Source organism: Anabas testudineus, chromosome 14, assembly GCF_900324465.2.
Source record: "Anabas testudineus chromosome 14, fAnaTes1.2, whole genome shotgun sequence".
Lineage (NCBI taxonomy): Eukaryota > Metazoa > Chordata > Actinopteri > Anabantiformes > Anabantidae > Anabas > Anabas testudineus.
Window position 1 is genome coordinate 14,538,660 of NC_046623.1, and position 26,569 is coordinate 14,565,228.

General features: G+C 41.3%; 1 protein-coding gene across 1 annotated transcript in view; it reads right to left on the bottom strand.

Annotated features, from left to right (window-relative positions):
• Positions 1-6,241: 6,241 nt before the first annotated feature.
• The window catches only part of LOC113168983 (reticulon-4 receptor-like 1), a 67,001-nt gene continuing 46,673 nt past the window's right edge, over positions 6,242-26,569 (bottom strand). The window contains exons 2-3 of the mRNA XM_026370090.1: positions 11,290-11,744; positions 6,242-9,764 (exon numbers count right to left, since the gene is read on the bottom strand). Of these exons, the coding sequence (XP_026225875.1) occupies positions 8,874-9,764; positions 11,290-11,744 (1,346 nt within the window). The 3' untranslated portion in view covers positions 6,242-8,873. The remainder of the gene's footprint in view (positions 9,765-11,289; positions 11,745-26,569) is intronic.

The window sequence follows — 26,569 nt, forward strand, 5'->3', positions numbered from 1 at the left end:
CTTAGGTCGTTCCTCTCCATCTCTCTTCCTCTATGAGGTTTTAATTAATAAGGGAAACAATGAAGCCCTTAATGGAAACATTCCTGAGAATATTAGCTGCTGCTCCTGAGGACTGCTCTGTTTTCTCCCCCTGAACAACACAGTGTCCAATGGTCTTACACTGCCACAGTTATGTTGCAGTGAATAGTGCTGACAATCCTAAAATACTTAGGAAATCATTGCAGATAAATGAGATTTTAATGGTAATATAATGCATGAAAACACTATTGTACTCTTGATCATGTACAATTTGTGTAAGGCATGATAAGCTGTTGATCAAGTGGAAAAAGGAATATAAGTAACCTTACAGCCAGATTCTGAAGCAGCTGATCAAAATGAAGAGGCTCAGAGCTGAAACTTGCACTCTGGGCTAAGAGGATTACAGCTGAACATCATCCAGCGTCTGCAGCCAGACGAAAGTCATTCTTGACTTTAAGAAGGACAGTTTCAGTCTTGTGTGCTGATTGGCCCCATTGTACATTGGCCTTTACTGCACTTTGAGATACTCACAACTCTTCACTGTTACCAGCTGTACCACTGTCTGGGAATATGAATTCAAAAAGTCACATTGTTTATTCCACATTTAGCCAGTCTAACTATTTTATCTGCATATAATCTGTTACGGTGTGCCCCTCGTGTGCCAAACGCACAATAACAATAAGAGCTGCTAAGTTCATGACAGATGAATATCTGAGGTTCAGTCAGTGGATTAAAACTAAACATCACCTGAAGTCGATGACTACAGGTTCATGATCATTCATGTCTTCAGACTCCGTGATAGTGATGTACTCTTGTCAGCCATATGGTGCATCTGCCTTCTAAAACCAGATGACCACTGCAATAATAATATTTATACATGACGTTTCAAACTTAATGTGTGGTTCTGACACAGTTTTGAAGTAGCTGTACTCTAATTTTTTCACTTTATATCTCCATGTATTTCACAGGAAAATAATATTACTTATATCTTATTATTTTTTTACTTTGAAAATCTCTTATAGAACTTTCCGACTCTAATATTAGTTAAACTTTGGCCAGTGAGATCATTAAAATGCTGTTTATATTGATGCAAACTGTGACTGTGTTAAAAGGGGCCATATGTACATATAGAGATAGACATACAAAACAGTATTAACTGGAAATAAATAAACAATAAATAATACAAAACAATTTTCTGTTACCTGTTACCATCACATAGATCGTTAATAATGGAAGAGTCACCACTCTGTTCGTGTTTTTTAATCGAACAACACATTCGCTCATTGAGAACATTAAAATCAGTCAGAGTGGTGTCTCGTCTTTTTAATTAGACTATCTTTGGTCGAACATTTCTGTAGTTTTCCGGCTCATGTAGTTAGTGTATTAATTTGGTTACAGCTGCAGGGAACTCTACGACCACCAACCGAAGCTGTCACCTGTTCATGTGAGTCCCTGCAAACACTGAGTCCACATTCTGCTGCACACACTTGCTGTTTTTGCTCCTGTGGCGTTTTCTAGGGAACTTAACCAGCTTATCTAATCGTGTTGCTCCAGGATGCTTTGTGGAGAACAGCTGCCGTGGGACCACTCCCTGCGGCTGTGACTCACCTTGGTCATATCAGCTGTTTGCATTTCCCTGTGCCTGTTGTCTGCTGAGATCACTGCTTCTCTCCACAGTTGCAGGTACCTTCTGCTTGTGTCCACTTGGATGTTATTAGTGGGAAGTCATGGAACAGGTTCAGAGCCACATGGTGGGAGTGCTGAATGACTACTGGCTCTTTAGCTCATGAACTGTATTATATGTTGATTAGATCCTGACTGATGCAATATTATCCAGCAATTTGAGCTTATTATGGATTATAAGGGGCGGATGTGGCCCCACACGTACAGCTGGTCATTCACTAATCCTCCTGGTCCTTGGCTTCACATGTCAAAGTGTCAACACCTCATCTTTATTGATTAGGTAACTGCCTTGCATGGTAACCTCTTACTTCCATGGATGAGTTTGTGTGTGTAAATGAGAGCTAAACTTTAAAATGCATCTGACCAAAGCGCAGTGTTTATTAGATAGCTTGGCATCAGAACATGTCGGTCAGTTGTAGTGTTGTTTGTTCAATACAGAGCTATTTGAAGTCAAATCCTGAAAAAATACTGTATCTTGCTCAGTACACATGTTTGTTTTTCTTTATGCTACTGTCCATCCCTGCACAATAATTGAATTTGCATTACTCATTTGCATCTGGCGCATTATGATGGTTTTACGTGTGGGGAAATATGTTGTTTCAGTATTATGTACACCATGGTTTTACAACATATATTCCACCATAGCTTGTTCTTGTTGTTCAGGGTTTTATTCTATTGGATTGTTCTGGGTCTCTACTAGAGCTTTGCAAACATGACTGTAGTCTTGCACACAGCATGCACTGATTATTTCATGTTAAACTTAAGGTGCCTTTTGTCATCATCACTGATTCTCTGCTGAGCTGCACTTAATGTAAATGTTGTCTATGTATAATATAATGTGTTGAATGTGTAGCATGTTGATATCTTTTTTTATGCCTAACATATCTAGATCAGTTTAAAAAGGCATTTCTGCTCTGCTTGCTGACCGAGTCTATCTACTTCGGAGTCGTGCAATCATACAAGTCTTTTTGTAATTGTAAGGAGGAAAGATGAGTACGGTACAGTGAAACATCCTGTTGTTCAAAGACGTTGTGTTGTGAACCTGGAGAAATGTGAGAAAGACATCTGTCTTCTCAGTCAGAGTCAGTAGGGAGCATTATAAAATGCTTTAAACTTACACAAGCTAAATGCATTTCGCATTCACTGCACCTGGCGAGTGCAATGAGTTGACTGGGATGTGAGTTCGGATATAGTGTCATGATCAAAAATCAAGACAGGCTTTTTATTAATGCAAGGGGTGAACTAAAGCTTCTTAAAACTAAAAAGAGAAGGACTCACTGCAAAAAAATCTGCAAATAATTAATAATATAGAAGGACTTAGGCTGTAGGAAATAAGTTGGCGACTGCATCGAGATGACAAGTAGAGGGCTGAAAGTAAGATGCTGTCTCCTGTAGGGATGGTTCTAAACCACCCAGCATAGCAGAGCACTCAGAAATAATAGATAGGACCCCATTAGCGAGCGAGCTCTGGGTGACGTTCCTAACTTTTTTTTTTTTTTTAAAGAAAGTAAGAAAAAAAAAACACAGAAAAAGTATTTTTCATATATCTCAGGGAAGGTTTTTAGTCAGAGGATGTTGGAGTCGATGGCATCACATTGAATGGCACTCTACGACTGGTGAGTGTTTTCACACCCTCATCTTGAAGTGGGTCATGCACACGGGTCACTGGGCGCAGGAGTCTTCTTTGCCGGTGCTTCACTGGGGCCCTGCCTCATTTGATATCTTGGTGCCTATAATGTAGGACAGTGAAGCATTTTCTGCAGATGTTTTAATAAGCCAAACCAACTAAAACAGCTTTTGAGGCAAGGCGGCGGACTCGCTCAACACACTCAGGTCATTATTTAGGAAACCAGCTAATCACGCACAGCCTGTGAGGGCAAAGCCGTGAGATATAAGCTCTTATAAGCCCCGGTATTAACAGTGTGATGTTTAACGTGACGTCCGACATGACGTCTAACACACGTGACACACATTGTGGATGAACCGTGATGTGCTTTTTGCTAGTTTTGCACATGAAAGAAACAATCAAACACGGTTGATGAATATTGAGTATAACATGAGCATAAAGGATTGTAGTCACAGATTCATTGTCCTGCAGAAACCTGTGATGAGAAGTAGAGACTCAGACTGTTACGACGTGCAGCTCTGGAGTGGGAAGAAGGTACTGGATAAACTTAGAGTTGGAGTAAGACTCAGGTCTGACCACCCAAAAGAAGAGTATGGTTCAAATACTGGTTTCATGTCGATTACACAGCACCCACCTTGAATGGTCAACGTAAAAGTAGCTATAGATTACTGTAACCGGCCTGTATTTCTAATTAGTTTCTGTCATTTTATTTATTATTCACACCTACAAATTCTTCCCAGGCTCCATCCCTGCTCTGTCTTACTCTTCTCTCAGATGGAAACCAACATGGTGACAATAATTCCTGACTGCTTCCCCTCAACTCCCTTTAGATGTGTTTGAATTAATTTAGACATCTGTTTTGAGATGGTTCGGTTGAGGGAACAGTGCATTAAAAATGTAATTAGAAACACAAATATTGTCTCTGAGACAACACAGGCCACTGTGTTACAGCGCAGGCACACAGAGAGACCTCACTTTTGTAAAACATTAATGCAGGGTGATGAAACATTTAATAAAGCTGCAGCAAGACTCAAGAACTGATGAAAACACTGACAGATGTTTGATTCACCATGCATACACAACAGAAGACATCCGCTGCATATTCAAATGTGATTTCTTAGGTTCCCTTGTGTAACAAGCTAAAGGTTGACTGTTCAGCTTTTTATTCATGTGCACATGCAATATTGGTAATAAAAATTTGAACTTGCGCGATGATGGTATGTAGACATGTTAAACAAAAGAGTGATGTGTTTGGATAAAAATAGAGTAAAGGGCTCAGTCAATTGAAGTTTTGACTTGAAGCAGACAATACTGAACTTTTCTGACACTTCAACTCACATCTAGCAGAGTTTCGGCTTAGTCATCGGCTGCGAGTCCTGTTTGGCTCCATTAGGGTTCCACACTTTGACCATCCCCCTAATTGGAATCAGATATGTGCCACTAATGAGTGTAATGTAGCCTGATGGAGTTATAGCGGTGAAAAGACGGCGGGTGTTAAATGGTGCTTACAGGAATGCACTATAAGGCATGTGTGAGCTGATGCGTGGTAGATGCCATGCGCTTGGCTGGTGATGGGAATGAAAATCAAATCATGCAGTTGGAAATATTCTTCCTGCATTCTGTTTGAAAAAAAAAACAACAAATAGAAATGGTGCATGCATGAGTTTGGTGGAAACGTTGCTCGTTGCATTTCTCTGAGGGTGCTGCCCATTGCTTAGTTCTCTGCTTGTTTCACAGAACCTCCTGCTGTTCGGTCTGGTGCTGCTGCTCTCTTTCTTTCCTTTCACTCTCCCTCGCTCTTTCCTGCTTTTCTTTTGCTGACTCTCAACTCTTCAGGGATTCACACAGAGAAATCAATTTTGCCTGGCCTCTCTGCCTTTGGAAGGGAACACGGGCATATATAAATATTCACATGCGGCTATTTCAGATCCTCAGCTTAGAGAGCGAACTAGTGGATGAGCTGTTCTTCTGTTTGATCATGAAGGCTGCACACATGTATCTCTATGGATGAGTTCTCTTTCCCTGTGCAGCCCTCTTTCAGTCCTGGCTAAATTGTTTTCTTCCTTAACTTCTTGCATCCATCTGATTGTTCAGCACAGGTTTTATTTTTATTTTTTCTCCTGCTCATTATTTGTCGTTCTCATATTCTGTGTATGTATACATGTAGACTTTTTAACGTAAGCCCCTTCATGATTCTTGTGTCTTTACTTTTGTTTTAGTAGCCGATTCAAATTTCATAAAACAGCGCTGACATGTGAAATATGTCAGCTTTGTTTTGCAAACAGAGCAGTGATACTGTCTCTCAGAGGTGCACCGCTCCCCGCTGCCTGAGCCGACTGTCAGGCTGGATCTGGCGTGACAGTGGACATACTTGGTACACCGGTGGACACGCACATATAATACACAAACACACAAAGGCAGGAAATGATTCAGTGCCACACGTGCATGGATATAAACACAATGCAAACAATCAAAATAGACGTAGCGCATGCTAGCAGTCTGTGTGACCTCACCTTGACCTGACAGAAGACACCTCCCCAAAACCCTTACAGCTAATGCAGCTCGACAGGTGTGTGCATTCGCCAAGTTGTGTGTGTGTGTGTGCTTGCAGTCATTTCTGATGCATATTTTATACAAGGCTGTTGAGTGTATGAGTGAAACTAGGACACGAAGGAGGCCAAAATATATCCTGGTTAAACGCTGGTAGGTCTTCTGCCACTAGCAGATGGATGTGTGCACGCACTCCATCACCATCTTGACTTTTTAACCATTTCCTTATCATTCTGCCACAAGGCTCATTTTTGGTCTGTCGATTAGCCACAAACGGACACAGACAGATGCACAGATACATACGCACTAACAAAAGGGAGGCAAACAAACACGGACCACCTCAGCCATTTGAGGACACTTTCTGTTTAATGTTATTTATAAACAGCTTTTGAGTCTGGCATTGTTCGATAACCACATACAAAACATTTGGGTTGCACAAAGGAAGAGAGAAGAGGAAAAGAATAACGAGATAGGAGGAGGGAGCAACAAGGGTGGAGGAGAAAGGATCGAAGAATGTGGAGAGGAAGGAGACGGGGAGGGAGGTGAGGAGGATGCGGGAATAGAAGGATGGAAAAGAAAGGAGGAGGAGCAGGGGACGGGCAGTGCAGTGTACCGTTTATCTCGAATGAGTCAGCAAAATAAACAAGAAACAAAAACAGAAGAAATGAAATGGTGATAATCATATTAAATAATAAAGTTTCAGCCTCTGGCTCCCTGTTTATTTTTTAGGGAACTACTGAGACACAACAGAGTCAGTTTATCATTTTTTTTTTTTATCTTTTTTTTTTCTTTTTTAACAAAAACGTCATCCTCACAGGAATAAATAGACACAATTTACATCACCTCTGCACAAACAGGTTCACCAGTAGGGGTCTCTAATCCTACATGTCATTGACAGGCTTCTGTTTGTCCCCAACATTTAGATAAATAGACATGAAAAGGCTCCGCAGGAAACGCACACAAGCAGGATACGAATGTGGCCCCTGCTCTTGGTTTCACATCCAAACCAGGTATGTAAGAGGTCGCCAGCAAACCAAACGAATCATTTTTTGTGCTTTTGTCAGTATGTCATGCTTTTAGCTGTTTAGCTTGGTCATCTTTTGCATACAACGGTAGCTCGTTTCAAAATAGACTTTTTAACTTTGTAATGCTATAAGAAATAAGAGCTTTAGCATCACTGGCTTGTTAATGTACCCGCTCGTATCTGTACACGTTTCACACATGTAATCGAGTACTTGAGACTTTGTGTGAGTGACTGGATCTCCTCTGAAGTTTGAAAGCCATCATCTGACAGGGGTTAGTAGTTTTCATTGACACAGGAAGGCTGTGAAAGTGATTGATCGAGCTCTGTTAGGGGGAGTGTGCGCTTGAACTGCTTCAGTACATGGTTTTGGGCTCCATGTCCCATAGTCCTCTATGTCCTTTTTATTTCATGAAGAAGAATCCCGGCTCTCACAAAGGGCTTCGGGGTTTGCTCTCTTCTCACATAGCGGCATTAAAATCCTGCTCCAGCTCCAATTAGAGCTTACAGATTGTCCATCTGTTTCAGAGCTCAATCAACACCCCAGAGAGGACAAACAGAAGAGATTCTGTTGCAGTTTTTGAGTCCCAGTCCCCTCTGAACTGCTTTTGTTTTTCAGTTTCAGCCTTTGATTCAACCAATCCCATTTCAGGAGACATATTGCGGTGTTGTGGTGGCCATCAGAACACTTCCCTGATTCTAGGGCATTTTCCCAGCATTTAAACACCTATTATTACTATATGGACTAAATGATCTCTGCTCGAACGTTGTTGTTTTTTTCATAAGCCTCCACAACGTTACAAAAAAGGAAAGGAAAGTGCATAACAGTTTCTGGGAGTCAGGAGTTTTGTGAGCCAGGCTTGGCCCCAGCTTGTCCTTGGTCTGCTTAAGTTCATCTTTGAGCCTTGTTGAGGCCTCAGTTTTGTAGCCAGTGAAGTTGAAGGATGAGTGAAGCAGTCTCTCACCTCCATAGTTTGTACTTATGTCCTCATAGGCCACTGGCTTTCATTAGGCACTCTTGCTTTCTAGGTTCGTTCTACCTGCATGGCTTTAGATTTTTTTTCTTTTTAGTGGACACACACTCATACAACAGTTTTCACTTGTTCACTCACTTGTTCATTTACACTGTGACCGGTTGGCTCATTTAATGATTGGTTCATTCTGAATGGCTTTTAAGTGGATGTGATGCAAGGCCAATGACAAAGGACACATTTTAACATGATGTTCAACGACTTGATGGTTATATAGATGTGTCACAACTTCAATGGTGTCTTTTTTTTTTTTTTTTTAAGTCGAGACATTTGAAAGCAAAGTGCACAAATGTTCATTAGAGTAGGTTCACCCTGCCGACATGGAAGTAAATCCACTTTATTGGCAGACATAACATTACAGCACTTATAGTTATGCTGCAAAAACTCTTCATTAATTTTACTGCCACTTAATGTCTGAAATGTTTTGTTTCAGCATCTTAAGGTGCTGTTGAGCAGTGTGACAAGTATGAGTGACACATGGAGGGTGAACCAAGAGAGCTCTATTGTGTCAAGAGGGCTAAACATAGAGACTGAGTCTTAAACAGTTTTGATCCTTATTGTGTGTTTTTCTTGCTATTACAGCATTTGAATGACTCATTGGCTTGTCTTTTTGTGTGGCTGTACGGTTTTACAAATATTCAGTGAAGCAGTTGATGCCACAGAGACAAATGCAAAGTTTTCCTGTTGTTTCCCATGGTGACATCATCAAAGCAATGGGTAAAATTGTTTTCCCTGACTTTCATGTTTTTATTATGACTTGTAATGATCCCTGCCTTATTACCACGGGGATACTTCGACAGTAGATATCTGATAATGTTCTTTATATACAGCCATGTACACATACATATATGCACACATGCCTCATTTAAAGAGCAAGGGCAGGGCGGTAGAGGAGAATGAATCATAGGGTAGCATCACCAGCACCAAGCGTCCAGGTCCTATTTCAGCACAGAATCACAGAGATCAGTGAAAGCAGCAGAGCTGACGAGAAACACAACATAGAATCTGCAAAGTGCGACCCTGCCTCGTTATTGGCTCTCTGGACCCCAATTGGTGGGCCAACAGAAGTTCTGGGGATGCACTTGTTCTTCCTCCTTGTAGTTGCCGACAGGTCATATTTACCTTCATCGGGAGAATAGTCTTTCTCACCCCCCTCCCGTAGTACTTGCACCTCATTGAGCCCCCATTTTGCCTTGCGCCCCCGGCGGGTACAGTTTCTGCGGCCACCCTTAGGTGGCCGTGGCAAGGGTGAGGGAGAAGGCAAGCTGTACTGGTCCCCGTGGGGCAAGTATGGCCGCTGATGGTGGTTGTGATGGTTTCTGTGGCGATTTAGGTGGTTTAAAGACTCCCCGTGCTCCATCTCCCCACCATGAACATGACCCTCACTTGACAAGCAGCTGGGCAGCTCCTCTTTTTTCAGTACCTTCAGGTCCTTCCCCCCCAGCTCTGGTGGTGAAACGCACATCAAAGAGGAGGTGGAGCCTCTGAACCTCCGTAGCCAATCCCAAAGTGACAGGGCCTTGCAGTCACATTCCCAAGGGTTGTCGTTAAGCCGCAGGTACTCCAGGGCTGGCAGTAGAGTCAGGCATGCACCAGATAGCTCGGTTAAGGAGTTATTAAACAGGTACAGGGTGGTGAGGCGCCGCAGGTCATGAAAAGCTTGACGGTCAACCCACTGGATTCGGTTCTGGTGGAGAAGCAGTCTGTCCAAGACCCCCAGACCACGGAACGTGTTCTGACGAAGGCTCCACAGTCGATTACCATGCAGAAAGAGATGACTAAGATTCAGTAGGTCAATGAACAGATCATCCTCCAGAAACTCTAACTGGTTGTCCTGCCAGAATAGAAGAAGGAAGAAAATAAAACAGAAGATTAAAATAGGTGCAGATCACTTATTTTATAAGTGATGTTATATTGATTCACTGTATTCTGATATATTGTTACTGGAAAAACCTTGTTACAGTTATATTGACTCCAGAAATTGTAAGAACATCAAAACATTAGATTTTATACAGTGCTTATAAAAAGTATGTTATTTTTTTTAAATTGTTGAATCATGGTCGATTTAATATGGCTTTTTTATATAATCAACAAGACAAAAACAGTGATTGTAGTAGTATTCACCTGCATCACGTCAGTATTTAGTAGATGCACCTAATGCAGCAATTACAACATTGAGCTTGTGTGGATATCAGCTTTGCACATCTGGACACTGCAATTTTTACCCATTTCTCTTGCTGAAAATAGCTGAGGCTCTGCCAGGTTGCTCTTTTCAAGTACAGCCACATATTCTCAATTGGATTCAGGTCTGGGCTTTGACTTGGACACTCTAGAACAGTAACATTGTTGTTTGGAAACCATTCATTTGTAGCCTTGGCTGAAGGCTCTGGGGAATTGTCTTGCTGGAAAACAAATCTTCTCCCGAGTTGCAGTTCTCTTGAAGACTGCATCATTCGTTCTCCTCTAGGATTTCCCTATTTTTTGCTTGATTTCTGTTAACACTCGAGCTTATGAAGGCATGATGGTGCCACCACCATGCTTCTTAGTGGGGATGGTGAATGTTTAGTGTTTGGTTTATGCTAAATACAGCGTTCAGTCTGATGGCCAAAAAGCTCTCATCATACTATAGAATCTTTGTTGACTTCACCTTTTTTTTCTTTACCACCATCAAAGCTTTGACTTATGAGGAATCTGGGCGAGAGTATATATACAGTCTCTCCCCTCTGCAGCATTTAACTCCCTCAGAACAGTCCTATGCGTCTTGGTGATCTCCCTTAATCAGTTTTTGGGGAAAGTCTACTCTAGGTGGGATAGTCGTCCCATCTCTTGATGACAGATTTATTTAGTTAAGACTTTTTATTGGCACCACACAGTACAAAGCAAGATTATCTTGTTAAACATGATAACCTTAGCATGGAATTGCTGAAAAAAGGTGGAATAGCTTTTCATTCAATGCTGTTTTTTGTTTGACTAGCTATTGCACACAAATGTCAGATGAACACTTGTGTCAGTATTGGTTTGATTTCCTATCAAAATGATGCTTATGATATTCTTTCCATGTATACTGGAAGCTTTTGTCCTCATAAACTTACCATATAATCAATAAAATCATGCACTGACTCGTGGATTTTAAATTCTGAACCCTGCAGCATTTGACCACAGAAGCTGTATGCTGCTATAGTGTGAGGGATGCTTTGTGATATTTTCTCTGAACTCAGGATAACAGCTGGCATTTGATCAGTGCCCAATTCATAGGCAGTAAGTGCTGAGCCAGGCTGATGGACAGATTACACCATAATGCGATTGTGGCTGCAGATGCAATATACAGTAGAGATAAAAGGAGGCTGCCATCCATGTACCTGTAGGTAGAGATACTGGAGATTATGGAGGCCCGCAAAGATCCCTGGAGGCAGGCTGATCAGGCCACAGTGGTATAGGTGCAGGGCATGAAGCCGACCAAGTCCTAGGAACGTGTCTGAAGCAATGGCCTTTAGGTGCCGATTGTCCCCTAGGTCGAGCTCCTCCAGGCGATCAAAGCCGTGGAAGGTGGACGGCTGTATGTAGGAGATGTTGTTGGAGTAAAGCCACAACATGGTGGTGGTGGGTGAGAAGTGGCCGCGAAGCAGCCGCTGGATCTTGTTGTTCTGCAGGAAGACGCGCTCGCTCTGGGCGGGGATGCCCTCGGGCACGGCATGGAAGTTGTGAGCCTGGCAGGAGACAGTGCTAGGTGAAGTGTAGCAGATGCAGTGACGAGGACAGGGCAGGGAGAGATCCAGGCCACACAGCACCAACAGTAACTCCACCCCACCATAACCTGAGAGAGGAAAGGGAACAAAGATGTAAACAGATGGAGGGAGAGAGAGAGAGAGAGAGAGAGAGAGAGGGAGAGAGAGAAGCAGAATTAATTGAATTCATACGCTAGAGCTTCTGTTATCGGCTGCATCTTGAATGAAACACTCATTGCTTTCTTTTTACAAGGACAACAATAGGCATGGTTCATTGCAGACAAATTACAACACTGACACAAATCGTGTACAAACACAGACACGCTCGTTCACTGTTTCGTGAGCCCACTAATTTTACACGTTTTTCAGTTAATCCCAAAGCGTTTACCCTTAACCTTGTCTACCCTTTACTGTTATCTTCGTCTTAAATGGTTTCAAAACCTAAACTCGTGGGACCACTTTTTCACGTTTTGCAAAAGCCTTGAAAAACCTTACACTGAGAAACCCTCTCACCACTAGACACAGATGCATTGAAGCTCTACTCAGGTGCACAAACACTTTTTGGATTAAAGTGTGTGGGCTTGTGTTTTTTTGTTTTATTGTGTAATAGTGTGATTGTCACAGGGATATGCACATTTTTATTTAGGTGTTGCTGGAGCCACTCTTGGTGATGCAGCACACAGAGACAGACACAGCATCCTATCACGCACCTCACAGTGTTATATCCTTTGGTTATCCTCTAAAGGCGACAGAAAATCGATGTTTCTCCTGCTTACAAGTGAACATGCACCACACCTGTAATACATTCCCACAATAAGGGAAACCAAGAAAGTGGAATAGAGGGAGCGCGAGAAGGCGGAGGATGAAGTAGGAATCATCTGCAGCATAGCTGTGAAGTGGATATTACTTTATGTTGTCAGGTTCCCCTCATCTTACTGCTTTATTTGATTTTTTTTTTTATGCATCGGATCATTTCAGAGTTCCGTGAGACGGGACGTGAGAGCAAAAAAGGGCTAAAGGAAAAACAGATGAGGCTGGAGACATGCTAATCCGAGGTGTACATCATGTGCTGAATTGTTTCCAACCCTGTTTGTGTGTGTGTGTCAGTGAGTTGGACAGATGTGACGGACAGATGTCAGTTCGACCAGGACGCTCTGTAAAGAACATTTTTCTGAAATGCCAGGACAGTTTTATCGTGTGTTGTGCACATACAGCTCTGTACATTTGTGTAACATTGCAAAGGCAATATTTGTGTCTGTCAGTGTGTCAGCGTGTGACATTTGTCTCAGACATATTGAGATCAGTGCATGTTGTCTTTGACAACAGTGACCTTTCTGTAAACAATCAAAACGCACAACCCAGCCGACCTCTGTCCCTTGTATCAACAACAAATCAATCCTGTACTATGTTCTTCAACACTGTATAGATTAATATATATTTATAATTTAGAAATATACATATATATTAACTCATATTAGTTAATCCCTTCCTAGCTCTTCACTCTCATCCTTTTTTCCAGCTATTGTCAGCACTGATTCACACAGATCTTTTTCTCTCAGTCTGCCTATGGGCTTGATTGGTCAGACATTATTGTTATAAGCTCTAAACATGCAGCATGTATTCAGTCCTACAGGGCATCAAAATGATTTTTATCTCTCTGTTCTCTCCTCGTCTGTTCTATCTTTCATTCTTTGCCCTTTGCTTCATGCTTCTCTGCGTCCTTTCTCCAGAATGTGTTCACAAAAACTCTCCGTGGAAGAACTAAGTCTGTCTAACTACAGTAATTTGAATCGGTGACACAGCAAGTGGGCATCTGACTATTAAGTGTTCCATAAAAAAAAATCAACTTCAGCTTTATCACAGTTTGAGTTGTTCAAATCGACTGAATCACAAATCATAACTGTGTGTTCAGCTGTTAGCGTAAGCAGTGTTCCTACTGGTCCCATTATTGTCTTCAGCACAAGTCTGCTTGACACATATTTGTGATAGCGCTTCTAGCATTAGTTTGCATTTCCAATTGCCTTTGCTTCCTTGTTCCCTTCTGTTTACCCCTGCAGTCTTTCTATCTTTTTTTTTATTCATATTTTTAAATGTGACTTCCTTAGTCCTCCTCTTTGTCCCGTTCATTCTTTCCAATTACATTCTCTATCTTAAAGTAATTTATTAAAATTGTATTATTTTTGCAATATAGCACATGCATGTGTGTTGTAAAAGATAAACATCTGCAGCTGTGTGAGCCCATTTGGGGAACTTGCATGCAGATCTTTGTGCATTTCTGCTTGCAGATTAACTGTGGGTGTTTAAAGTTTGCAGATACAGTTTGAAAGATGTAAGTGATGATATTAGATAGGAAAGCTGCTGACTGCCATATGGCCTTGACACCGGGGGCAGCAAATCTCCCACCAGCACCCAGTTAGTGAGACATTTTATTTATTTAGCGTTTTCCTTGTAAAACATTTTATCACTGTGCACTTCTAGTTTTTGCGTTTGAAGAAGCAAAGGAGGGAAAAAAGGTTTGTTGTTCAATGGTTAAACAGTGCTAAGGATTTAGATAATGCAGAACCAGTTAACATGTTTTTGAGATGTATTCTGCGTATTAGTGAGGGATAATCCAGCATCAGCAGCAGAATTCTTGATGGTGTTGTTTTCAAATGTTTAAAAACAAGTTTTCAGACATCTCTTAACATGACGCCAGTCAGCACATCCTTGAATTTACTACTGCAGATTGTTGACTGCCTTTAGCTCCACAGCAGTAGCACAGTCAGGAATACATTAATAGATAACAAATTGCAAAAATCAGCAATTAGGCGAGGCATCAAACTGGCTTCAAGCCAAGCCTCAAACCTGTAACCGCTCCTAGTAAGGAGCATCAAGTTACATAAAAGTCTGTTTTGCCAGTGATGCTTCATGATGCATTTCTCCGTGTACTGCAGTTAAATATGGAAATGAATCAGGGTTAGATTCCATTAAAGTGATTTGTGCCTGGTGTGAATCTCCAGTGAAGGAGTGTAATGTTTTAAAGCTCATTTGATACCTAACACCTTTTTTAAAATTAAAATATGTTTAGCAAATTTTGTCAAACAGGTGGTCTGTTGAACAAAGACTTGAGAGTAGGTATGTGGGCTGGAGTTTAATTGTCTTATGTTTGCTTGAGCTAAATCATTGGCAGACTTAATTAATTGACCACGGGAAAAGAAAATAAGGAGCAGTCAAATGAGAGAAATATTTTCTGTCCTGCTCATCTAATATAAATAACAGGAAATTACAGTAATTGTCAATTACTACATACATATATACATAAATACAGTACACTTCACCCACAGACTGCATCATTTTTATAATTACATTCAAAAACCAGCCAGGGTCCCTTTGTTGCATCCTTGCATCAGTCCTCATTTTGTCAAAGGCTTGAAATGCCCCTAAAATACTGGGAAAGCTCTTCACAGGATTATGGAACCTGGCTGCAAGGATTTGCAGATGTTTGGTGATAAGTTCTTGCAGTTGCTGTTCCAATTAATTCCAGGGTTGTTAGGTGGGTTTGAGGGCAGGGCGCCGTCAAGGTCAGTCAAGTTCCTCCACACTAATTTGTCCAAACTATTTCTTGATGAACTCCCTTTGTCTATGAGGATATCATGATGTTGAAATGGAACAGAAATCAACATATACTGTCTACCCTTTGTGCAGTGGGGTAGAGAAATTTAAGTGTTATTGATTTTTCTGCCGTGGCAGCACTCCAATCATGAGCATTCTCAACTATTCTCAGTGCTATAATTAGATCCACACAGTACCTGCTCAGACAACATTAAACTAGTTTACAACAGATATGTCCAGCACAGCTGTGGACCTGATGTCTTTGTTCTTAGTTCCTCAGTTGAACACTGTACATTAGTGCATGACTGCACCTAGAATCACGATGCATATGGTGAGCATATGTTGGACATGTGTGCAAAAACACGTTTTTATTTAAGTTTATATCCCATTATATAAAAAGTGTGGAGAAAATAAGTTTCACTTACTGTAGGCTTTAAATATCTGTCTGCTGTAGCATTAAGATTCCTTTGTTAGAAAAGATTTTTGTGCACAGTGACTGGAATACACACACGACTGGATCATAATGACACAAGCGATGATGTCCTTTTATCTTCTGTGTTAATATATATTTGCGGGTTTCACTGAATGTCAATTTCAGAAAGTGATGCTTTTTTAATCAACTCTCTCTCTCTCTCATCTTAACTTCCCTGGATACATATTGTTGAAAGCTTCATCAAGCACAGCCTGGATTCATTTAAAAGATCTCCCCCCTCTTTCTTTTTGCCACCCTTCCACACCAGACATAATGTATACAGCAAAACACAGGTAGAAAAAAACAACAACAACAACACACAAGTACATATACATGCTGTTTGTCAGGTTATCGCCACAACTGCCTCACAACAGCAACTTGGCATCTGGAGAAGACACCTGTCACTCACTCTTGCGAACACAAGGAGAAAGTAACAGAGCGGGGGGAGAGGAGGCGAGCAATAGAAGGGAGGAAGGGGCAATATCAAACTCAAAGGGAATGAGGTGCTCTTAAAACATGAAAGCAGAGTCAGGGGTAGAGAGGCACAGCATGGCAGTGTGGGAGGGAAGGAGGGGAAAGCAAGTGAGACTGCAGCTAAAAAAAGGATGATGGGGATGACAAGGCTCCACTGCGAAGCACAGACCATTATATAGGCAGGTGTTTAAATGCCTGTCTGCTCTGCACTGAGCACAACTGACTTTGCATGAATTGCCAACTATTTCTAACCTTATGTGAGGTGAGTCACATAACCACTTGCAAATTAATTACACATAACACACATGCATTCTTGCTCACACAGAGAAAAGCTAGAGTCACACTGAAACACGGGCACATATAGGTGCAGACAATCGGGCCTAATTAAGCAGTAGTGGTAGGATTTTAACTGATATAATAATAAAACAGTGTAAAAAAATAAGAAAAATGGGAGTTGAATTTACAAAATGGCAAGTAGGAAGAGCGTGAGACCGAGCGATGCCTAGCTCAGACGCTCAATATAGATGCTGCTCCTCTCCTGTTGGTAGTTGATTTAGCTTAGTATAATCCCAAAGATCATTTACTGTTGCTCATTCAAATGGTGATAAATCTCTGGCAGAGTTAATGAGAGATTTAAATGGTGTCATTGCCTCAAAGACATAGCTGAAATATCTCTGCACTATATAATCCTCCCTCTCATGCAATATAGTACAAAACCATTACATCCATCTTCATATTGGAAACAAATCAGGTCAATGCTGGCGGCTATGCACCACCGATTCTCTGTGGCCTAGGAGTTACTATTGTACTCCTGAAAGTTTCTTTTATTTAAAGTCTCACTTCTGTGACCCCAAACAAAAAAAGATTCAAACAAAGCTTACGAGCAAATCAGTGGCTGAGCGGGCAGAGTAGGAGTAACAATTGATTTCTTGAAACAGACATGATAGTAGCTTTATCCCTGTCCTGATCCTTGATCCTATTTGTTTACAAGGCAGTTGGGGTAGTAATGCTTTTGGGACATGGCTTAAAGAACACAACATATCGCAGACCTAAGAAGAGTTTACACATCTACATTTAATATGTATTTGTTGGGCTTTTAATGATTTGTCCTTGTTTTCTGAAACAAGCCTTAGAATTTAACATTCAAAGTAAAGCAGTAAAGTGATTTGAGAAGAGATGTTTCTTCTAATTTACTAAAAATCAATAAAGTCAATTATGAAATGAACCAGCAGCAGTTGTAATTGATTCAAAGCTGTGTTTTAGGGGACAAAATGGAGAAACTTGGGGTCTGCTGGTCAGACATAACAATTTAGAGACACCACTTTGGGCTGTAAGAAACTGTAATGGCATCTTTTTACCAGCTTCTCTTATTTTATAAACCCTGCTAGTTTCTTTTTTGTGAAGACATAAAAATTGAATGCATTGATTTTCAGGAGCTGATGTTCACATTGTGGCTGTTGTCCTTGAACGGCACCAAAGACAGTTTTCAAAATTGTCCTTTCAAATAAATGACAAGGAGTCGCTCACTGTCCTAAACAAGCTTGTTATTATCAAGTATGTACAGTTCATCATTGGCTGTCATCAGGATGCACGGTATATTTAAAAGCACTGCAAATTCATAAATGTTATATTAATACATGAAACTGCAGACTGTTTCACATCAGGATTGCAGCGGCGTTGTCTTTTCTTTGTCCGGCAAAGTGCTTAAAGTTGAAAGAAAAATCAATGTTCATTATCATGAGACACTTTAAGTGGTTCCTCGCCTCTTTAACAAATCTGAGAAGACCTGCCTGAAACATATTTCTTTAGGTATCTTTATAATTAGCGCCTGAACTGTGTGGTCTATTTTCCACTGCCTCACATTCTCAGCGGACTGATTCTCTGTTGCGGCCTCCTCGGCCCCTGTCCCAGTGTTGTGACATCTGCAGAGCAGACAACACACTGGCCCATTAAAATGAACACACACTCTACTCTGATCAGGGTGAGTGCCTTTTTGTCTGTGTGCATGGGGGAAGAAGCCAGACGAGGCAAAGATATATGCAAGAGAGAAAAGGCAAAAATAACCTCTACCCTCTTTGCATGCAGTAATTGGGTCATTTGAAAGGCTAAGCTTATCTCAACACTAATCAAGCTCTAATTATGCTCAGAAAAACTTTGCCCACCCCTCCCTCTCATAGAGACACACACACTCACCACATGCATAATCAGATGATGCAGGTCACAGCTTTCCCTATTTAACTCCTGCCTAGTGAAGAAAGGATGTGAGCAGGCATACAGTGCTGTACCACCGCTGCTCTCCTTCTTGTGTCGCCTCACTGAAGACAGCACAGACCGATGGGAAGTAGGGGTGATGTTCAGACTCGGATGAGTAGGTGTGGCAACTCCTCCTCGGGCATCAAAAACTAATACGTTCAGGCGTGCAAGGACACAGGAAGCTGTGATCCACACGCTCTTAAATCAAAACAGGAACATGTCATAAAATAGGTGAAATTTGAATTTGATTGAAGAAAACCATTAGTAGCAACGGAGGCTTACATGAATTACTAAGTGGTACTCTGAGTCATTTGTTTAATCTGGCCAATTTTCCTTTTCTTCACTTTCTATTACACAAAATTATTAATATTAATATAAACAGAGTATCTGACCTGTAAACTGAAAAGAGTTTACAGTAAACAGAGAAAGTGTGTATTTGTTTGTTTGTGTGTGTGTCGACACTACGTAGTACAGTGGCTGAGGTGCTGGTTGCCCTCCTGCCCTCCTGCGTCTAGCTATCACTGGACCTGGAAGGCTCTTGGTCAAATATCCTCTGTTGAGAGCGGCAAAAAGTGAGCCAATGAGAACAGGAAGCGATGGTGGTGGTGGTGGGGGGGTGCAAACTGTTTTTTCTCTTAATAGCTGTTTGTCCAGTTCCTTTAGCACAAGGAAAATCTCTCTTCCTCTTCATGTGACTAAATCATACCCTGTTCGCTGCTTTACTCTGCAGGTATGAATCACCCGTTGTCACCCTCCTCCGCTCTCCTCCCTGTTGTTCGTTTAGTTTCCCATCTGTCTCTATTACAAAGACTGTTAAAAGTACATCAGGACTTATTATTGCATAAATCTTTCATGCACCTTTCCACGGTATTTGTTTTTTGGGCTCTCACAGCGAGAAAATGTCCCTCGTGCTCATGGATTCCACTTGTAAATCACGCATAGAATGAAAACGGGGGAAGGGCGCAGAGGGTGTTCGATGAGGGGTTGCAAATCCAAATAGTGAGAATGACAAGTGAAATGAGCCGTTTCAGTGCAGTGACATGTCCGAGGGATCATCTGTCAACGCGCTGCGTTATCGGATTACATGCTGCTACTGCACACTCGCCGTGGACCGAGCCAATCACAGGCTGGCGTTGGCCATTTTTCAGCCTGATTGGCGAAAACAAGAAGGAGAAGATTGGCATCAGCTCTTTTACTAAACAAGCTCCCTATGGAGAATGATTTGAAGCACTATAGAATTGTCAGCGCTTGACACAACCAGTTGGATTTGAGTTGAGTTATCCAGCCGCTGACAAATATGCTACAGCTCCAGAATGATTAATGACGTTAGAGCACAACTACACATACAGTGTTCAGCTCGGGAATGAAATTGCTGGATCAAACTGCTCCGTCTAAATCCACAGTGTCAAACAGAACAGTTTCTAATAGCTTTCAACTGACAGCAGTTCAGCCATTTTCACAACACCATTAGCATGTTATTAGCGTAGCAAAGTGCTACACTTCCCCTTCAGATTGCTTTTTCTTGTTGACATCTTTCACACCAGGCCAGTGGAGGAAAATACATTCAGGTGGAAAGACTGAGAAATAGAGTGGAGGAGACATCAGTCAGGAAATATGAGAAGGCCAGTGAGAGAGAGAGAGAGAGAGAGAGAGAGAGAGGGGGGAGGTATGAAGGGAAATAGAAGGAGGTGTCACAGCTTTTCTCCATCAACTAAAGAGAGATGGATGATGCGGGAAGAGCTTGTCGGTTAAAGTCGCTCAATCAGTCATCGGATCAGGCTAATCTGAAGGTTACTGGTTAAACTCTGCCATCAGTCATTGTATTTGGCTTCTGTGAAGGTTAGAATCATCTGGAAATGTCTCGTCTTGCTCTTCCACTGCTTCTTAGTTCGGTATATTGATCCATCTGTGTTTCCTCTGTGGTTTCTGTGACGTTGCGTTCTGTTTATTTATCATCTGTCCTCAGATTCTGATCAGCCGGTTGCCTCTCCATTAAGGAGGTCCTGGTATCTTTTAAACAAGATGGTTCACTGTAAAACATCTTCTCTGTCTCAAAGCAGATGTGGGTATGATATAAAAAGTGGCTTTGTAGCATCTCTGCCTAGTTGGGTGACTTCTTGGCCTACTTAACCAATCCGCAGCTTTCGGTGACTGTATTGTTTTTTTTATTTCTCTTCCACAAACCAAAGATCTGACAAATACATCCACATCATCAGACAGTGTTGTTCATGCTCCTTTATCATTTTTTACACGTTACACATTTAAAAACCAGCTCTACCTGTGGCCTCAGTGATGAACAGAAGGGACACGAAAACCAATTTTCAAAGTAAAAAACTATTCTGCTGGATTATCTGTTTCATTACTAATCTGAAATGTGACTTTCTTGTTTTTTGCACACAGCACAGAACAGATATAAATAGCCAAAGGCTCACTGGCACTGCTGTGATTGGACATCTGATATTTCTAAAAATAAACAAACTTTTAAAATTATTTTGTAAATAACTTCTGTAGAACATTATGAGGAAAAAGACTAGCATTTGTTCCTATTGTAGATAGAAGTTTTAAAATGGACATAAGCTCTTGTTTAGCCTCTAAAATGTCAAAGTGTGTACGAAAGTTCTCCTCCAGGACACAGTAAGAGTTAATTGAAGTAACCTAGTTGCCTATGATTAGTGATAAAGTATAAATTTTGGTGACTTAAATTGAAAATCACGATGGACTTCCACTCATTTAAAGGGACTGTTTTGCCCTCCGTGTCAGTTCAATAATAAAAGTACCAGACGTTTTGAATGTAGGATATTTTTGATTTGTTGGAGTCTTAATAGGATTTGGCGAGTGTCTGAATGGGCACACGTCAGAAATGATGTGGCATGGCCTCAGTTCACGTAATTCGGGTTACATCTGAGATTTCTTGACAGTGAATAAAAAACATCTGTATTTTTTCTTTCACCTTCTATTTTCATTGCTGTTTCTTTCTTTCTTTCTCGCCTTTCCACTCTCAGGGTCTTTCCACTTTTGGCCTTGTGTCCTCATTTTTGTTCTCCTGTTGCTCTCTACTTTTGTATTGATCCTCTTTGGTTGACTGAAGTAGCTCTCGGTTCGTTGCCAAAATTTGTTTTGGTGAAAGTTATTTGAATGAAAGCAGTTCACAGAGAGGTCTGTGGATTATTCAGGGTAACTGGGACACTTTTGGAGCCACATGTCACTGTAGAGAGTTTCAGATGTCATTTTTCAGTGCTCTAAACATTGCAGAATGAAATGTGATTCCCTCCACTGTGTTGCAGAGATGGCAGCAGTTCTGATGATATATCAAAGCCTTAAAATAAAACAAACTATATGCATTGCTAGAATCCCACAAGAGGCAAATGAGTTGGGTCATGACTTTGTTTTAGTCTACCGGGTCTAATTTATCTGCACCAGCGTGTTGCATAAAAGACTAAACTGAGGGTTAGAAACCTATTTTTGCTTTTTAACATTACACCACAGTTAATTTTTTTCACACGTGTGTGCCGAGGACTTTTATTGATATACAATGTAATGCACTCACAACTAAATTCCCGTACAAACCTAAACCTAACTGTAACCTCAAACCACACAGCAGTATCAGGATCAGTATCGATGCTTCTTTCTTTTTTCCTTCCTTTCTTTTTGTGTTGTGAACGTTGGCACGCTCTCACTAAAACAATCACCGCATTCTGCACTGATAACGTATTTTCCTGTAACTCACTGACATGGACATGAGGAAAAAGAGATGTGGTCACATGTATCCCAGACTAATGATGGCATCACACTTGTGATTCAATTGCCCTAGACACATCTAAATACCAGGCACAAACAGGACCCAAACAAGTGTGAGCACTGAATAAAATGTTCTCACAGCGAAGACACATTCATAGTTCAGCACTATGAATTAAACTGAAAAAATATTTTAATCAAGGCAGTGTGACTCCACTTTCTGTCACACCTGAGGTGAACTGCAAAGAGAGAAGCGTGCACACAGTGCAGTGCAGTGTGTCCCTGATCTTTTTCAGGAGTGGGGCAACATCACTCATCACAGCTCCAGTGTTTTTCTCCCTTAAGGCCACACACTTGTACACACCTCTAAACACACTCAGGCGCACACATGAGCCTCACCTGCCCCCATCCACAGTAAAGAAAAACAAAAATCCTCCAAAATAATGCAGAAGCACACACAACACCATACTCACATTCATATGTGTTTAGGAGCATGCATGAAGGCACACATTTTTGTCCCTACAATCTACTTGCACAGCTTCACGAAATGAGCCATTTGTGTGTCTTTCACACAAATGCACTCACCAGCTAGAAATGAATTATGAATGCATATCTCTGACTGCATCCTCCTTTCCAACTCCGTATGTCCATCCACTCAATCCACCTTGACCTTGGCTACATAATCCTCTCAATTTCTCACTCGTTTTGTACCTCCTTCTATCTCTGCAGCCAGCCTCTGTCCCTTCTTCTTCTTTTCCTCCTCCTCAATTACTCCTCCAACTGAGTCTAAATTAGGGTTGACCCCAGCTGTGTGACTCTGAATTCTGATGCTTCATTTGTGAAGTGCTGCATTTAAAGATTTTTCTAAAACTGGATGATGTGATGTGAGTGAACACGAGAAAGATTTAGTGAAAAATGATGAGTGTGTGTGAAGGGGAGATTTCTGATCTATAGGTGCAATCGAAATAACCCCTCTGAGTTTGATAATTTAAAACTTCTTTTATCCCCTTGGGGAAATTCTTTTGTGAGGGTTTACATATTAAAAATAGTCTGCTCATCTAGCAAACATAGCAAGATAAAGAAGTTGTCTTGATTACAAAAAGACTTCCAAGCAACTTTTAATTTCCTAGACACACAGTTGACCGCAACATAGGTGACTTGAAACGTCATGGTGCAGCAGCAAACGCCTCTGGGCATAAAAGAAAAACCATAATTTCTCAAAGGGGAATCAAATGTGTGAAGAAAACCCATTATATTACAACCAAAACCTTGTAGGAGAACCCCAGACCGAAAAGCACATACAAACTTGGAAAAAAAAGTATTTGGATAGGTCTGTTGAGCTCTGGGAGTCTGTTATATAAGGAGTGTTGACAGTAAACTCATGGTCTGTCAGTGGTATGTCTGGCAATAGAAGGTCAAGGCCTATGGCAAGAACACCATCCCCAAAGACGAGCACGGAGGTGGGTCCATCTCCATCCGTCTGTGGGTGCTGCTGCTGCAGGACCGTGTGACTGGCATCGTGGATTCTTTGACTTCTGTGGTGCACTCCAGATGTAAAAACGGATGTTTGTTCATCACTATTTGTTTTTTTCTGTAACGTCCATCAGTGGCCAGATTTGAGTCTGATCAAAAATCTTTGTTATGATTTAAAGAAAGCAGGACCAAGAATATTAGTGAGCATGAAGATTTTGAAGGAATTGGATAAAATTAAACACTAACACAAAATACTGCTATGGTGATTAGGTAATTGCAGTCTGTGGGACTTTTTACAGACGTAGCTGAATCTAATTTGAGTTTTAAAGTTAGTTTAATGCTTTAACATTTGGAAAACTCTTTTGGTTGTTTAGCATCTTTTTCAATCAGCAAACAAAACACTGCATCACAGCCGAAGTTAAACCTCTGCGCTGTCCCCTCCTGCTTTCCATGATCACCTGCACTGTTTCAATACAGCTAAACACACAGTGAAGTTGTTCCCATAAATACTACCTATAAACTACCAGGAGACCAAGATTTACTGTGCTACTGCACATCAATCTAATGTTGTACTTTAGGATTGCAGATGAATGACAACAGCTGAGCCATATAATGAGCTTTATTGACATTTAAAGTGACTGATCACTGAGAGTGTTGGAGGCAGCAGAAATTTGGCTCTGACCAGGCACTATTACCATATTTCAGTCTTTATTTTCATGTTCAGACAAAATCGCCAAGCCTGAGGCCCTAGTTGATTGTCACCTGGTGTTCGAGTACAGCCAAACACGAGTTAGAGCTCAGTTCTCTAAAAACAGTGGAGATGTGTGTGGCTTTCACCCCCCACCCACAGCGCTCCGGTGAACTCTGTGGAGTCCTTCTGCTTCCTGGGCTCCACAATCATCCAGGACCTCCAATGTAAGCAGAACTCCAACTCCGTAACAAAGAAGAGGCAGAAGAGAACGTGCTTTCTACGGCAGCTGATCAAGTTCATTCTGCCATCACTGAGTCCACCCTGACCTGCTCATCACTGTCTGGTACCCTGCCTCCCCCGCCACGTACAAGCGCAGACGGCAGCATATCATTCGCTCGGCTGAGATGGTAATTGGCTACAATCTAAAAACGCTCCAAGACCTGCCCATCTTCAGGACTCTGAAGCATGTCAGGAAGATTATGGCTGACCTCCACCACCCTGAGCACAAAAGTGGGAAAAAAATCCCCTTTAGCAAGAGATTGTTCTCCATTAGGAGCAAAACCACTCGCCATAAGTACAGTTTCTTTGCGACTGCTGTTGGTCTCAGCAACAAGACCCAGGTCCCCCCCACTGACACATTAATGCTACTCTTGCTCCGCCGCTCCTTTGCTACAGTCTTTTGAGTCTCAGAGCATACCTCTATTTTAAGACCATACTGTCTGTTTATGACTTTTTGTGTCCTTGCCGTTTGTTTTTCTCGGTTTGAGTATTATCCTGCTTTTGTGACAAAATCCTCGTGTGTATCCTACTTGGCAATAAACCTTTTTCTGACAGAAAATTAATCTGTCTAAACTGTTTTGACAATCAATTAATCATGTCCGTCATTTTCTGAGCAAACGTGCCAAATGATGTGAGGATTTTTTCCCTTTTCAGTTCTGGTGTTTTAGGGGGAAAAATAGTTAAATGAGAAAATAATTGGTACATAAATCAGTAATGAAAATTGTTCATTGCAGTGCTGATGTTGACAAAGCCCAAAACTGAGAGAAAAATACCAGTACTGGATAATTAATACCCAGTTCTACTGTGGAAAACAAACAAAGTAATGTAAGAGAGAACTGGATGACATTTCCCTCCAACTAGCACAGGACTGGTGGGCAGTACCAATAACATAGGTCTGGGAGTGTTTATGTGTGTGCTTATGCATTTTACAAATGACACTTTCTGCTGCCAGCTAATACCAGCCCTGAAGATAAACACACACACACACACACACACACACTCACACAGGGTTGATATAATTGTTTTATGCTGCAGGGTTTTGCATGATGGTAAAGTGTCTCACTGCACTGAAGTAAACTGTAAGCCAGCATCTCTCTTCCCTTTTTCTATACACACAAACATACACTGAAAACCCAAATTTCTGTCTCCATCTTTATGTTTTTGTCAGTCTCTCCTTCAATTAGAGCCCATATGCTGCGAGGCCCCCAGCTCTCCATGTGGTCCTTTTGAAGTGCAGTAGATTAAAACAACTAACGTTTGGGAAACCATAAATGAACACTTGCAGAGCTGAGAACAGGGGCACACACACACACACAAACACAGACTTATTAAGATGCACAGACATAAACTATCACAAATATATACATATATAAAGAAGCACATAGAGCCCAGTGCCGACGTGCATACATTTCTTAATATACATCAAAATCCCTGCCTGTTACATAATTGTACAGTACAGTATGTGCTGACAACCAGGAAGAAATAGAAAAAAAATACAAGTGTCCATCCAAATTTTCTCTCTCAAAAAAAAAAGACTAACTTATGCTGCATTCAGGAAAAAGCGTTCCCAGCTGAATGTAGAGCAGGTTTGAGAAATTGGATTTTGAATTTGTCCACTTCTTTAACTCAATAGATTTCTTTGCTCAATGTATTCACTGCTCAGGGATTTGTTACCTGTGGTGCCGTGTATTATCTGTCTCTCTCTGGTTGGCCTGTACCAAACATCCACAGCGATTACACTCTGACTCTGCAAAATGTGCACAATAAAATGGACACGCTCAGGCACACACACACACACATACATACACACAATCTTCCTGTTGGTACTTACATCTTATCCCATAGGGCCCTGGGATCACCCTCACAACACTCACTCAACAAGTAAGTAATTAACCACAGTGCTTCTCAACAGGAAGAGTGAGACAAACCAAATACAGTACAAACAT